At 46.7% G+C, this 16,271-nt stretch overlaps 1 protein-coding gene across 1 annotated transcript in view; it reads right to left on the bottom strand.

Moving 5' to 3' along the window:
- Nucleotides 1-16,271, bottom strand: part of MARCHF3 (membrane associated ring-CH-type finger 3) — a 135,838-nt gene that overhangs the window by 29,330 nt on the left and 90,237 nt on the right. The window contains exons 2-3 of the mRNA XM_080804267.1: nucleotides 5,518-5,761; nucleotides 2,472-2,676 (exon numbers count right to left, since the gene is read on the bottom strand). Coding sequence (XP_080660393.1) covers nucleotides 2,472-2,676; nucleotides 5,518-5,705 — 393 coding nt within the window. The 5' untranslated portion in view covers nucleotides 5,706-5,761. The remainder of the gene's footprint in view (nucleotides 1-2,471; nucleotides 2,677-5,517; nucleotides 5,762-16,271) is intronic.

Genomic DNA, 16,271 nt, shown 5'->3' with positions numbered 1-16,271 from the left:
CTGGGTGCTGACAAATAACATTTATAAATGACTTTTTCAACTGCTTCCTCTAGTAAACAAGAAGCTGTTATTATCACATTGATTTTGAAATTCAATGTTATAGAATTTTCTTGCTTTAATGAGAAGGCAGATCCAATGGGTAGATACAAAAATGATTAAAGCAACTGAAAGAGTGCAAATGAGAAGTAAAGTAACAATACTCCCAATGTTTAACCCAAATACGCGGGTGTTGCTGATTTTCCGAAAAAGATGAATGGTTATCTTGCGATAAAAATATGAAGCACAGCTCAGTATGAATAAACCTGCCCTTTGGTAAGAGTGGAGAAGTCAATTAGTAATGTCATTTGTTGAAAAATCTGCCTGCACCTGGTTCTCATTTGTCCTCCAGCTGAGAAACAAAAGACAACTTCTTTTTATTGCTTATGGTCAAACAGCAAGTTCATTTCGCCATGGGATGATCAAACGGCCAGCCTCCCCAGGCTTGAGAAGGTTTGCCTTTCACTTTCAACTTGCTCAATCATCATTAACTCTGAAAAATGTCACATTCCATTTGTGCAATGAAAATTTCACCACCGGTGACCGTTTGGGTAAAGTTTTTGTAGGCAAGGCCCTAAATCTTACAGAGCACCTCACACATTCTCAAGGTCATTTGCCCCGATTCCTTGTGTAATGACAGCAGCCTAAGATCCCAGAGTCTGTGGCCTCACATAAGCAGCTTTGAAGAACCTCTGTGTCTGGGTGCATGTTTTCCTCTCCAAGATAGAAGGGGTTCACTGGGTGATTCCACACAGGCGAGTCAGCTGGACAAAACCGATATATCCCCCACACACTGGGATTTTTACCAAGCGAAAGTAAGAGTCTTCTTTACTGGGGAGATACCAGTAAAGACCACTGGACTGTAGCCCTTTTAAAGCAGCGTTACGGTTGTTTTGTTTTGTTTTTTAAATTTCATTTTGTTTTTATTCTGGGAAGATAGCTTCCCTGGAGAAGGTGCAATATCAACTTGGGGAGGTTCCAGAAATTTCTGGAAAGGTGAAATAGGCTTCTTTTTAACTTTTGCCTTTGGGCTTGAGACATCCTCACCCTCCTTGTTTATCGTTTAATTATACCTACCCCCCACTCCTGCCTCTGCAGAGAAGTTCTGAAATGTAAATCCCAGAGAATGTGGCATGGGGCCAGATCCCTGATGGGCACTCTGTAAATAGGAATTTCTGATAGTGGATGTCAAGCAGCAAGACTGCTAAATTAAGAGGTCACTCGATCCAGAGTCTTAAAGCGGAGGTGTACTGAGGCAAGTCAAATAAATTTCATGCCATTTGGCAAGTAAGTCATAGCTAAAACAGGCCCTAGTTTATAGGTCCTGATTAAATTTTCAAGGTCAAACAGGAGACCAGATATATGAGAGCTCTCCAGAGCTATAAGGCCGAGATGCTAACGTCCTGTTTTAAATAGTCTCCAAGAAGGGCATCTTGATTTCTAGCTTTAGTTTAATGCCAAAGTTCTGCCAGGTCAGCTGCTGAAAGAAGGGGGAGGTTATCAGTGGGTCTGGATTAGAGGCCCATAATCTTGGTCTTGGTCTCTTTCAATTAGCTCTGGTTCATAATACGTTAGAATATTTATTGTTGCTAATATCAAATTTTTAATTGACTGGTAGAAATTGAGGGTAGGAGAGAGGACAAAATAGTCTAATGATATTTTCTGCTGCTTCTAGCTAATATAGGACTAGATCCTTGGTCTAAAGTAGAAATGTGCGGCTCCTAAAATATGAAAGAGTGTCCTACCATTTTAATGGCTGGGTTGAAATGCCTGCCTTTTAAAGAAAAGTGATTCCAATGCTAGGCTATTAGCTAAAAGAAGCTTGTGTATAATTTCCTACAGGATTTTTAAAAAAAATTCAAACACTTGGATATGTACTTGGTATTCTAAGTGCTTTAGAAATCTTACCTCATTTAAGCTTCACAGTAATTTCGAGAAGTAAAATTACTTACCTAAGGTCATGGAACTTACTCAAAGCCCAGAAGGCTGAGTTGGCATCCATTATCCTCTGCACCTCTATTTTTCCACAGAGACCTCTCGGGCTATGCAACCCAAATGCCCACTTACCTGTTGCTTCAAACTGGGCAGATGGTATATAAAGAGAGTGATGGATCTGTTTGTTCCACTTCACAGGGATGGGAAAAGGGAGAGCAGCTCTGTCAACTTCCCCACTCTCCTCACACTGACTTGCTCTCTCCTGTCTCTCACAGAGATCACCTTTCTACTGCTGGCTCTGGAGTGAGCGTGTGAGCTGCTTCTGTGTCTCTCTCACACACATGCATGCATACACACACACACACACACACACACACACACTTTCACACGCTGCTACTGCTGTGCTTCACTGAGCTGTACCCGGTTTGCGATCCGGGCATAAAAGCAGACATCATTTGCTCATTAGAGTGAAGTTTTCAGGACGTGCCCCAATTACTGACCTCCACTAACGGCCTGGGTTTGCGCTCGACTGCAAACCGGAAGTGGCAGAGTTCACAGTAGCTGGTGTTTGAGGATGACAGCCAGTGCTCCAGACAGCTCCGATGGATTGTCCCCAAGGTCCCCGTGCATTCACAGGGGGAGAGCAAGTCCTCTTGGCTGCTGCCCTCATGGCAGATCCTGCACATCGGCCGGTCATTGAAGGGGCTGCAAGAGAAGGAGGGGCATCTGCTGGTCACCAGGCTGGACGCCGTCACCGCGAGGACGGTCCTCTGGCTCTGGGTCCTTCAGACCTTCCCCAGCAGCAGCCACTCAAACAGAACCCTGCATTCAGACCCTAGAGGTACACTCTGTGTACATGGCAGTGGGGGCCAGGGCCAGGGTCCTTGGGCATCTCCTGTTGCGGATATAAAGAAGGAGGGGGTGGCCCAGGGCTGAGAGTGGGTGAATGTGAGTAGCCTGTTACTTTTGTCTTGGACACAGATGTTGTTCAGGCAAACTACCAATCAGAAAACCAGAACTGTCCCTCACATTAAAAACAGAAATTGTTTTGAAATGACATCAGCTGCAGTTTCTAGGCAAATTGTATCTTTTGAACCAAACCAGGACACTTTCAGGTACTCAGAGGTTCTTTTCATTTCTTCTCTCATTAGGGTGGGAGAGTGAGGGGAGGCAGGTTAACTGGCAGCGAACTCTCAAGCCCTAATACGGAAGTGTCATCTGACCCAGAGCACCGAGCTGAGGGCAGGTGGTCCTGGAGCTTTCCAAGGATGCTCTCTGGGATGCTATGGGCACTAAGCTGAATGCAAGTAATGAGTATGTCCTATGGAGACGGCCTTGGTCGAGAGCTCTGCCATTAATCTGGAAAAAGATAAACCAGCCCTGTGCTTTCTGGGAAGGCACACGGCATGGTGGTTCATGAGGCAGGCTCTGGACTCCAGCTCTGCTGCCTACCAGTTGGCTGACTCGGTGCAAGTAAGTCATCTCTCTGTACTTTAGTTTTTTCCTCTCTAACACAGGTGCAAAGAATGGTGCCTGCCTTCCCCGTAGGTGATGTGAGGATGAGAAAAGATGGCCCAAATCCGAAGCTTAGAATAAGAACCAGCATGCAGCAAACGTGTTGTTGTTAATGGTGACTATTTTCACTTACAGGAAAACAGGTCAGGGAAAAATCAAATGATGTAGTGCTCATCAGGGAAGTTAGTGGCCAAGGAAAGGCTCAAACTAAGATGGACTCAGCTCCTGTGCATACTGTTTCTTGGGAGAGGACCATTCCTTTCTGATAGACATTATCTTGTATCGCTTCTCATACTGTCCTTTACTGGGCATTTGGTTTTAAACTATGTTATCCCTGTATGTGCCCGCCTGAGGACCAGCCTCTCTACCTGCCCCCACCTGACCTAGACCCATCGCTCTCTTTGACACCATCTATGAGCCAAATGGAAACAGCCATGGAAGCACTGCTGTTTCCCAGGGACCTTTCTGGGATGATCCTGGGAATGAGTGAAGGCTGAAAGGGGATTAAAGGAGGAAAAGACTTCCTTCCTACTTGCCCGGAAGTGGGACCCACTCAGGGGGGTTGAAGGAGTTGACCTTTCTCTGGCTCTTCTTGGCTCCTTCATTCCCACTGAGTCAAATGCGTGTGAAAGTTGGAAATAATCTGGTTTATACGACTTTGTGATGAGAACATGTGAAAACCCCTAATACACATGTGCACAAACATACCCCGCCTCACAGGTCTAAGTCGTCTTAGCTCTGTAGCCTGTTCTTCCTGACTAAACAAGGTGTCTCAAGGCTGCCAGGGTGACGGGTGCACATACAGTGACCTGTCTCAGTTCAGAGATGAGCAATGATGCTCATCGCCTTGTCATATTCTGAGTCCTAACCAATTGTTAGAAGCTGTTCGAGAGGTGGGAAAATATATATTGACTTCTTTCTACTTTATCCCTTAGCAAAAGCTGTGCCAATTGGCTGAAGATTCATGGGCAGCATTTCTAAGATGCACACCATGTCTGGTGGCCACCATGTCCAGGCTGGGACAGGAAATGCTCTGGTGCTGCCAGCAGTCCTGTCAGAGGTGCGTGTGGGCCCGGGTCTCTGCTGTAGGGTGTGGCTGACTTGCTCAGACCGAGGTAAGCAGTCAGTGTGTGAGTGACTGGCCTAAAGCTTCTGGGTCAGAAGTGGTGCTAGTATCGGAGGTCAGGTCCAGTGTTGATACCCACCATGCGTTTATTGATCAGACCTGTCCCTACTTATCCTGACACAAAGTTGGAGAAGCCAAGGAGCGTGTATTGGCCGGGCAGCCCAGGGCTCTCAGTCTGCCGTTGGAGAGCAACAGCACAAGAGGAGAGACCTCCAGGGACAAAATGCCGGCCTGGATGAGCCATCTCTTCGCTGTTCGGAGTCTTTGGCCTCCCTTTGGTTCCTCATTCAGAGGAGACAAGTTGTGGTAATTTGAACAAAAGGACCTTGTAGGGCAGGGTGTGTTGGGAAGGCTCAGAAGTTGGGGGGACCATGGGGCACAAAGGAGAGGGCCACAGAAGAGGCTCCCAAATGGGGAGAAGAGGCTCACCCAGGAAGAAGCCCCAGGCGGTGCTCCATCAGCCAGCGCTGACTGGCACAAGCACCAGGAGTGTCCCTTCAGCAGTCGTGCCCACAAGTCCAATCACTTCGGCTCTGTCACCTGAAATCAGGTGCCTCCTTCCTCCAAGCCTCACAAAGGGCCACCTTTGTTAGCGCCTGGCAACAAGAGCATAATTCCCACGGCAGTGTCCACATACCAAACACAGTGAAAGCACCCTGTGTTTTGTGGGGTCTTTGCCTGCCTGGCTCTCTCTGTACGTGCAACTTGAAGAGGAAAACTCAACAAGGGGAATTTGAGCTTTATGCCCCATCACTATAGAAACGGCGAGAAGAGAACTTGGGTAGCACCTCCTCTCACCTGACACAAAGACCTGAGCGCTAATTACGTTCCCTCTGGCCTGTCTCCATCTGACAGAGAGTCATCTGGATCAATTACAGATTCAATTATTTTAATAGCGGTACTACCTCTGGGTGGCAAGAGTCCGCACCACTGTTGACAGCAGCTGCCCGTCCTTGGCCGAAACTTGCATGACATACTGTGGCTGCCCATTCACTAGGCTGCCACAGTCCTCCACGGTCTTCACCACAGGCGCAGCCGAGCTGGTGCAGTCTGGCAACACTTCGGGCAGGTGACTGCAGCGGCTGGTTGTCATGGTAACAGACAGCAATTACTCTGCTAATGGCTTCCACGTTCATAGAGGATTTCCATCTAGGAGAGATCAGGAAACAGTTTACTTGGGCAGTGTGGTTAACAGAAAACGGGGGAATTACAGGCCACCCACATCATCATGTCATTATTTAATATAAATAACAGGGGGAGCCTAGACGCGGCGCCTCATCTGGTTACCATGTCAGGCACGCGCGCGCACGCGCACAGAGCCCCCGAGACAGCGTGGACGTGCTTATGAGCCGGAGAGCGAGCGTGTTGGTGTCCATAAACATTTAGGAGCCCGGCTCTTGGAGAGGGTAGGGCGTGATGGTTCTGGAGCCCGATCTGAAGAGGAGATAAGCAGTTCCCCTGCTCTGTTGCCAGAGAAGCAATAAGTCTTTGTTGACACTCTCTCAAAGTTACTAGAATCATTATTAAAACCGGTTGCAACTCTCTTTTCTGGTAAGCAATTTATTCTCCATTCAGCTTCATTCTGAGACGCTGAGATTAAAAACAGAGAGAAGGGGGGAAAAAAAAAGACTGGCAGCTTCTAGGACAGTATTGGCCAGAAAGAATCAATTAATGTCCACCTTTCTGACTGTAGCTGTGTCTGTATCCCATGATACAATTATCTACTTAATATATCGTGACAATTAACTTCCTTTAAAAACTTAACCTATTTTAGCCTTGTCTTAAATAGTTATTCATGGGAAGTGATTAGTTGTTTGAGCTTGTTACACTTTTTCTTAATGGATATCACCACCAAATATTAGAATTGAGTCTTTGTTAGTGGAATACTGCCTCATCATCACACAGAAGAATGCAAGAAATGAGGATGGACGAGAGCTCCACTGCCTGTTAAAAACAATCCATTCCCTGACACACAGCCTGTCAAATAGCCTGCAAGGAATTCTGTCCCTAGTCGGGGTGGTTTGGGCTTGAACTGAACCTCAGATTCAAAGCAGTCATACCCACTGGTATGAGCAACAGCACTGTATCCAGTAAGAAGTCTGCACGTGATGCATGAAAAATAGAGTTTGTTATAGAAACTTGTAAGAGTTGCATCTCACTTTTAGAAATATGGCTGTTTCTGCCCAGACTGCTCGCCTCAAGCACTGGAGCCCAACAGGGCCCAGACTCCGTAGACAGATGCAGGACTGGTTGCTGGACTGAGTTCACATCAGTAAGCAGACTGTATGGCAAAGGCCCCAAACTGAGGCAAATCCATCCCACAGCTCCAGGAGGACTTCAGGAATTCTTTAAAAGATTGTTTTCTGCTGGCTGTTTCTCCCAGTTATTAAATAGTACTTGATCCCTCCGGGTCTGGAAAACAGGATCTTCCCGACTTTCAGAACAATGTGCATCAGATGGATATTCTTAGGAGAAGAACGTAGTGTTTGCAGATGAACTGAAGCCCTCCCTCCCAACACACAGATGTCAGGGAGGCCTGAACCTCAGAGACAGTTGGACAGGAAGGGAATCCCCTCCTTGCTGCTGTGGTGTCTGGCTGGCCTCACTCTAGCATGTTCCCATTCCTGTCCTTGGCTGACACAAATCCTCTCTGTGTTGTGGTCTGCTCTCTGCTGGGACACCTTTGGAAGCTGGTGGTGGGGAGTGGATTCTGGACACCAGCCCTGACCTGAGGCATGATGTGGGGACACAGGCTTCTCAACTGCCGGACAGTAACATACAAAGGTACAATTGCATGATTAGCTTGTTTAGTTTTGTTATTTATTTATTTATTTATTTATTTATTTAAAAGATTTTATTTATTTATTTGACAGACAGAGATCACAAGTAGGCAGAGAGGCAGGCAGAGAGAGAGGGGGAGACAGGCTCCCTGCTGAGCAGAGAGCCTGATGAGGGGCTCCATCCCAGGACCCGGGACCATGACCTGAGCTGAAGGCAGAGGCTTTGCCCCACTGAGCTACCCAGGTGCCCCTATAGGGTTTTGTTTTTTAAATAGAATTTGTTGCCTTTCTTTCTTTTTCATGGCCAAAGCCAGAAACTGTATGTTAGAGAAAGTATAGAAAAATACAAGGAAAACAACACAACTCACTCATAACCTCACCACTCGGATAACCACGGTAAACTTTTGGAGTGGATATCTTTCTAATTTTTGGCAGGGTTCACAGAGTGGAGTTGATTTGTAGCAGAGGCCAGATTTTTTTTTTTTTTTAAAGTAACTGAGTTATGGTAGCTCTCAGGCCACAGAACGGAAGGATGTTCAAACCCCAACTTCTAAAACTGCATCTAAATCCCCTTCCCCTGGCCTGCTCTTCTAAAACCCCACTGACATGATTATAAATTCTCATAATGCCTCCCAGTCACCCAGGGTAACTTCCTGGCACAGCTCTCTGGCCTCACAAGGCAGCCATAGATGAAGAGCTAGGAGTGTGTTGGCAGGAAAAGCAGACACAGTGACCTTCTTGCCGCATGGAATCATTATGTCTGCATGCACTGAGAGCTATTTTCGGGTTTTGCGTAACTTCAACTCACAGGACCAAACCCTCCCTCCCTGGGCTCGATGGACCAGGAGGGAGACAGAGAAGGGATGCACAGAGGGAGGAAAGGGGACCAGGGCTGTCAGGAGGAGTTAGACTACCCCAGTGAAAGGACATCTCTCAGGCACACAATGTCCCCAAGTTCATTCACTTATAACCCAGATTAAGTTCTCATCAAAGGAAGCCATTCTAAATATATGACCTAAATCTGCCATAAAAATGCCCTTAAAAATTCTAGAACTAGAGTCCCCTTTAAACTTATTTTATATCTGTAATTTCACTTCTGGGTGATGGACTTCATTTCTCTTCTCAAAGGCAAAGGAGATATCAAAGGCCATCTGATCCATTCCTTCCCTTCACAGTGGGTGCCAGGCACAGAGTTGAGCCTAAAGGGACAGAAAGCTCCTCAAGCTTGCTTCCTCTTGGGCTATTCCTTCAGAGCCCTGGACCCCATGTGGGACCTGCCTGATGGGTCTGGCACTCACTGAAGAACATATTGGTGTATTTGCTGGCCACCAAGCACCAGAAGTACCTTGAGATTCCAAGATTGGCGTGCCCGTGATGAGTTCCCATTGCTTCTAAAAGACCACATCTTGAATTGCAAATGGCGTGTAAAGGCTAATATGGAGCATAGACATCTGAGGTCTTGGTGGGAAGGGCTGAGTTGGTTCTGACCCCACAAGAGCGGATCTCATCATCTCCTCAGGTGGAGGAGGAGAGATGGGAGCGTCGTTCTCCCCAGTCCCAGTCAAAAGGAAATCCGGAGGCCTGGACCAGGCCTGGGGCAGGAGAGGGCCTCTGCAGGACGCATGCGCCAGTTGGCTTGCATATGTTGCACCTGGGGCAGTGACAAATGGCCCGCTGCATTTCTCTGTCTCCTTCAGAGCCACCTGGGAAAACAGCAGGCGGTGGCTGTGGATGCTAGAAAGAGCTGAGCTGTCGGTTTGCAGCCTAACTGGGCTTCCACTGATCTTCCTGCAAAATTTCAAGCACCATTCGACTGCTTTCTTATCAACACTGCTGCTCCTGTGGGAGAGTATCTTCCTAGCTCACCCAAGAATTCGGCTCTCGGGGATTTCTCAGGGCAAAAACACCATGCCGGTGGGGGGTGGCGTTGTCTCTGTAAACTTGAACATCAGATTGCACTGGTAGGACAGGTCCTTTGTTGGCCAGGCTTGACTGCTTGTCTAATTGCTTTCTCAGGCTGCGAATAAAACACGATTTGGCACTGGCCAAGTCCAGCTGCACACAGTGAAAACGGCGGTGCTAGGTGGACGAGAGGACGATAGCGAAAGAGGAGGGAATGGCCTCGTGAAAGAAAGCCTGATGAGACCATTGTTAAGATACAAAAGGCCTGTCTGTTAAACTGTGACCCCTTTAAAGGTTGGAGTTCAGGTTTCACCAAAGCAAGGACCCAACCAGGCAGCAGCTAATCGTTGCCATGTTTCTGAACAGTCTGCCTCTGGTAAGTGATTTCCATGGGAACATGGCTGGTACCAGGAGGATGCATCCGTAGGAGGGGAGGCGGGGGGGCTCTGTTCACCTCCACTGCCCCCTGGCCCCAGCAGCCCCTGGAGCCTCCTGGCAGATTGGAGGATTGCAGAGCTAGGGGAGGAAGTTCTGCTCTCAGAGGCAGGGCCCCCAAGCCTGCACCTTGGCTCGGCACTCACTGGGGTCTATCACTCAGCCTCTGAGCCACAGTTGAGATTTCTTGCATATTTGGAATGAAGGCACTAATACTTCCTGAGCCACTTGGTTGGGGTGTTGGTGAGGCCTCAAATAATAAACGTGAACATACTTTGTGACCTGGACTGAGCCACGTGCAGAGAATTACTGCCACAACTACCTTCATTCCTGCTCTTACTGTAAGCTGAGCCATATTTCATTTCTATCTTCAAAAACCATCATCCCTCATGGTTGGTGAGCTTCTGCCGTGCTGTCCTCCTGGATCACGCTTGAGCTCTGACCTTGTGCCACTCCATCCCATTGGCAGGTGACATGGAGGCACCTTCTTCCTTGTTCATGCACTGCTCCTCGTTCTCCCCAGCCCTGTCTGTTCAGATCCCTGAACACAGATTTTCCCTTGTCCATGAAAATGTTTAGTGAAGGTAGGTGGTGAGAACCTGCTATTCTGCTGGAGATCCTTGGGTTATATGTTACAGCAGCCACTATGACCTTCCCTTATCTAGCCCATGATAAATATACTGGAAAATAGAATGCACGCTATGCCCAAGTTCCTTTTCAGGCCTGTTTCCATTAGAACTGTATTTTCAGTGACCAGTCGACTTTCATCTCTTAGATTTAGGACAATACAGCTGTTTCGGGGTGGAATCCGTTAGGCTGGCATCTCTGTTGGGGTGTACACATTACCATGGGGATTACAGGTAAACATCAGAGGGTAAGAGTATGTGTGTTAGCGGCACTGACCTGGTCAGGCAGGCTGCCTGGCAGTGGACTGAGCAGGCCCCAAGCCTGGAGGGGCAGTCTACAGTAAGCATGGACCTCCAACCTCGACCCTCATAATGCCAGAGATTTTTAAGAAGTAGGTTCCTCAGGTCTTAATATGTTCTAGAAGGGTCTTCTGTCGCCCCCACAACCAGAGTTGGTCAACAAAGCAAATCAAGAAGCAAGTTTATTCATTCTTTTATCCACTCCAAGAATCTTTTTTTTTTTTTTTTTTTAAAGAAACTAGTGGCTATTCCTTTGAAGTTTCTGATGGTGCAGAGTCCAGCCATTTCAAGTCTGGCTTTACTTTTCCTGAGAAGGGTTCCATAGACCCTCTTAGGAACTGCAGAGCCATGAGGACATGGCCCCTTTCCACCAGCCATCATGCCCTTGCTTACTCAGGGGACAATGCCCTAAATTTGGGGGAATGGCTAGATGTCTTTCTGGTCCCAGAGTTGCACATCATTAAAAGTGGCCCAGGATTCAGAAGGCTGACCTTAGTTTTACATGAACAACTCTGCTTCAGGAAGGCATCTTGAAAACATCCCTTAGCCTTCCTAGAGGTCTGCATACGCAGGGAGCAAGGCCTCCTCAATGAGACCAATGAACGGACAGTACATGTTGGTCAATGATTGAAGCGAGGGGGGAAAAAAAAGTAATAATGGCCTGTCCAGGAACTTTCCCCTCTGAGGGAGACTTTTAGCCTCAGAATTCTAAGAACAGTCTCTGAGAATAGGAACACTCTTTGATAGAACATTTCCCTGGCTTTTGAGGCATGTTATAAGCAGACAGTGCACGGCATGCCATGAACGGACTTGGAGTTTCCTGAATGTGCACAGAAAATGAAGGCAGGCGGGAAATCACACACTGACCTTCCTTTCCCAATGAAAATGGAGCAAATGACTAATTTCAAAACCATTAACATGTAAAAGCAGCATATTTCTTCTGAGAACAGGGCACAAAGGCTCTCCGAGGAGATTGCTGGGACATGATTACCAGCAACATTTAAGTTTTCAAAAACACGCCAAGGAGGCCATTCACTCGGAGTGTGTAGCAGCAAAGTAGCTGCTTCATTAAACTTAAATAGTCTCGGCAGGGCTGTGCTTACAGACCCACGCTACCAAATTATACGTTTCTTTTCTGGATGCTTCACTGACCTCATTATGTGGAGCGGGGAGTTTGTCATTCCAAATAAAGTGACCATCCGGGTCTTTATAAACATGTCTGTCAGGCGCTTCATGAGTCCAGAGACGGCAACCTTGGCGGGCCCAATGGATTTAAAACAAAAACCAAAAAAAACCCAACAAAAAAACCCTGCCTTTTTGTTTTCTCATTATGCTCCGCTTCTGTGTGCATTGTCACACTTGCAGAGCAGAGGAAGGAGGCGGAATGCTTGTTTCCGAGCATGAAGGAGGTTTGGATTTGCGGGTAAAGACATTTTCTTGAGGAATGTGTAAACACCAGTGATGAACCAACGGGTAAGAAAATATTCCAGACTGGCATGAGGCAAGCTGGATCCGCAGAGTTCCAATCTCACAGTGTACTGTTTGAATGTGATACCCAGAGTTATTTATCATTTTCCCATCCACATTATTATTTTTGATTCTCAGCCGCAAGAAGCACCAGAAGTATCAGACTAATCTTTTTTTTCCCCTTTCATTTAAAATTACTAATTTTCTCTTCAGGCAGGTAAAATCCTCTAGTCGTGCTGAAGGCAAATCAAGTAACAATTATCATGTTTAGACATATTTTTTCCCCTCAAGAAGTGCTCATAAAATTAATTCGGATTTTGGAGACTATCCATTTTTTCATTTAATTTTAATTATATAGATGAAAATGGCAATTAAAAATCCCACAACTACCCTGTGCATTCAAAGACACAGCAACAGCTGAATTACACTTATAAATAATAACGGGCTCCCCCACACACAGCCCTGCTGAGTGGGGGTGGGGCTGGGGAGCAGAGCTCACTGATGAGTTCTGGGGACTGGAGAGCAATCGGGACACATCAGAAAAGTTGAAATGACAAGTTTAAAAACAATAGAGGGGAGAAGGCAAAACAGAATAAGACATTCACGGGACATCACTTGGAGATGAAAAATAAAAGTATATTTTTCAAGAGATATCCAGGGTGCCCAGTACCAAACAGCTCCCTGTCTAGCATAAGGAAAAGTGTGCTGGCTACAGAATGCTGACCAGGATCTCTGATAATACAGGGGATGAACAGTTCAGCTACAATGAGGGCAGAATATGCTGTAAAAACCAGCATCTCCCGATCTGTTGCTACGCTCATACCCATGTTCTGCCAGCATCCAAGTGAATGCCCACCATTAAGGAGGCTGATGCGGGGTTCATTCCCAGTTTTACCACATTTACCCTCTTCTGTGCAAATAGCCTAGTGCTAGGCATATAGGTTTGCTAAACTCTTAACCGTAGCCTCCTGCATTCTAGAATACAGCCAGCTGTTGACTGATTTAAGCCGGGGTTCCTTAGGGCTTTCACCGTCTGCATGTCACCAAGACCACGGGGAGGCTGCAGTTTTGCCCTTTCCCAGGGTGGTGTCCAGAGGCTCTGGGGGCCCGGGCCTCCCTGCAGCGCTTTCAGGCCCTTGACATCCCAAGAGACTTGGCTGCATTTTGCCCTTGGTTTTGGCACCAGGATAACTGAAGTCGCTCAGCTTCACAAAGAATTAGGCAAGTGCAGAGTAAGGATGAAAGCTCCTTGGATTTTGCTTTTCAGCCCTGTCTTTGGCATTAGAGACAGACTCCCTATCATATGCCTTATATTATTAGAAGGCCCCCAGCTCCCATGGTGCTTTCACATGTGGTCTAGTGAGGCATCAGGTCTCTGGGTGTCTTTGCGTTGTTTTGGTACATGTTTGGCTTTGGGGTCAAGGATACTCTGGGAGCATTTAGTGGGGGCGATGTGGGGACAGGGGCAGAGCCCTGGCTTTTACCTGCTACCCGGTGCTTAGCAACAGAAGTCAGCTCCTTGCCGCTGAGCCTCCTTCTCCTCCCTGAGGCTGAGGACCCGGGGTAGGTGTATGGCTGGCATGAGGAGGGCACTTGGTAACGGGCAGGGTTTAAGACTGTAAGGCAGCAAGGTCATCTTACAACAGCTGGGGGCTAGGGTGGGGACAAGAGGCTCCTTCCAGATCCTGCTCTGGATCTCCCTGCCTGGCCCATCCCCTCTATAGTCCTCCTTGCTACCATCCCCTCTGCCCTAGCAAACGTCTCATGGAGGCAGAACTGCTGACATCTGCTTTGACAGTCTTGTGTAAAGATAGCGACAAAGCACGAGAACGGCCCCTGGAATTACTCTTCTCGGCCCTTAGACTCTGTTCCCTGTTTGTCCACTACACGCACACACACATCCTCATACATGCAAAGATAAACCATAGGTTCTTTCCTAGTGCTTCTCTAAAATAAAATGGTCCAGTCTTTTAAGTCAAGATCCAAACAAGTTCAGGGAAAAAGCAACACATAGCCAAGGGCTGAGTTACCTGAGATCACTTTATCATGGAATCTCTTCCCAGTGTATATCCTGGGTTCTTGTGCAACATGATACTGGTGGGGAATGAGGCCTCTTTCTTCCTCACTTCCTATGGACCTCAGTGCAAAGCATTCAATGAATTCCTTCAAAGGAACCTCTGAGGAGTGAGTTTTTCTCATTTGAGCCCATGCCCCTTTCTTGTTCTTCTCCTTTGGCTGCCTAGCCCAGCTCAGCACGCATCTTGACATCAGTCCCCACATCTCACACAGCCCCACCTGTTGGAGCATCACCTTTATTTTATTTTAATTTTTTAAGATTTTATTTATTTGAGCGGGAGAGAGCACAAGCAGGGGGAGCAGCAGGGAATCCGATGGGGGCTCCATCCCAGGACCTTGCGACCATGGCCTGAGCCAAAGGCAGACACTTAAGGGACTGAGCCACCCAGCATCCCAGAGCATCACCTTTAACTAGACTTTTCCAGTGTGAGGACCAGCCTGCTCTGTCCCCAAGCCTCCCGAGCAGCCCAGTATCTTCAACACCTGTTGGAAATAGCCTGGCTCATCGGCTTACATGGACGGTTGCCCCACAGGCCTTGCAGCCGCTCAGCAGGAAGGTCCTGAATCAAATATCTAGTCTGTTCATTTCTTTGTCTCTCCAGCCCTGCCAGAAAGAATGCCTGAGTTTCCGTAACCTGATCCAGCCTGTCTGACTAGAAACAAAACAACTTAATACTGACATGGAATTAAATTCTTACCTAAGATAAAACAGCCACATAGGCAGAGGTCTACCTTCACTTTTGAATTTTCATCTGATGAGTTTTCCTTCAGAACAGACCCCCCCCCCAAAAAAAATTACACTATTAATAGCAGTAGTGTGAGTATACTTTCCTATTTTCATAGTACTATTCATTTTCATTCTCTAAGTGCTTAATAAATACAGTGGGTCTTTACTGCCTTCCAGGGTGAAAATAACAGTTATACCCCCATGGAGCTCATTCATTTGCTTTATGGGCTAAAAATCTCTAGTGTGTCACAAATTAACAAAATGTTCCTGAGGACTGTGTTTTATTCTTGAATCTCCAATTTCACTAATAAATGTGAAAAACACATGTAGCCAGATAAGTCCCTGGAGACCCACCACTGCGGATGCTGAAGAAAGCAAGTTATTCCAGCTAAGATCAGCATTCACTTTCACACCAGAGACTATTTCTTACCCAAATCTCCTCCAGTTGCTTGATGGAAGGCAATGGAATTGGTTTCTAGTGACTGCCCCCGCAATCTAACAAAATGAGTTTTTCTTTTAGCAAAGAGTATCTTCAAAAAATAAGAAAAATACCGTAACATTTTTGATCATCAGATAATGACATTATCCAGTCACAGCCCCAATGGATCCCTACTACCACCTCTGAGAGAGCTCTGTTACTCTTTTTGTTAGTATTTTTACCGTGAAAAGTTCCAAACAAATACAATAGTAAATTGACATATATTCCAGTGTGCCCATCTGACAACTAATCAAGATTTCGTCACACCTGTGTCTTCCTCTCTCTCTCTCTGCCATTTCTCCCTTCTTTCTTATTAATATTTTTAAAGAAGATTTTTATTTATTTGAGAGAGAGAGCAATCAAGCAAGAGAGCCAGGGGGAGGGGCAGAGGCAGAGAGAGAAGCAGCCTCCCCTCTGAGCTGGGAGCCCAACATGGGCTCCATCCCAGGACCCTGAGGTCATGACCTGAGCCAAAATTAAGAGTCGAACTCTTAACCAACTGAGCCACCCAGGTGCCCCTTTATTGATTTTTAAGTAAATCCCAGAAATTGTTATTTTACCCCTTATATACTTGAGTATGAATTTCTAAAAATATGGACATTTTCTTATATAACCACAAGCCATTGTTTAACAAACTTAATGATCCTCTGGTATCATCTAATAGCCAAACTGTATTCATATCATCCCCCCCCCATCTGTTATATTTGGTTTATTTAAATGATCCAGACAAGACTTTTTTAGATTTTTTTTTTTTTTTAAATTTAAGGAGGAGAGAGAGAGAGAGAGCATGAGAGAGAGAGAGAGCACAAGCAGGGGAGAGGATAGAGGGAGAAGGAGACTCCCTGCTGAGCAGGGATCCTGATGTGGG

Source organism: Martes martes (assembly GCF_963455335.1).
Source record: "Martes martes genome assembly, chromosome: 5".
In the NCBI taxonomy this organism is placed as follows: domain Eukaryota; kingdom Metazoa; phylum Chordata; class Mammalia; order Carnivora; family Mustelidae; genus Martes; species Martes martes.
This window is presented reverse-complemented; position numbering and strand designations above follow the sequence as displayed.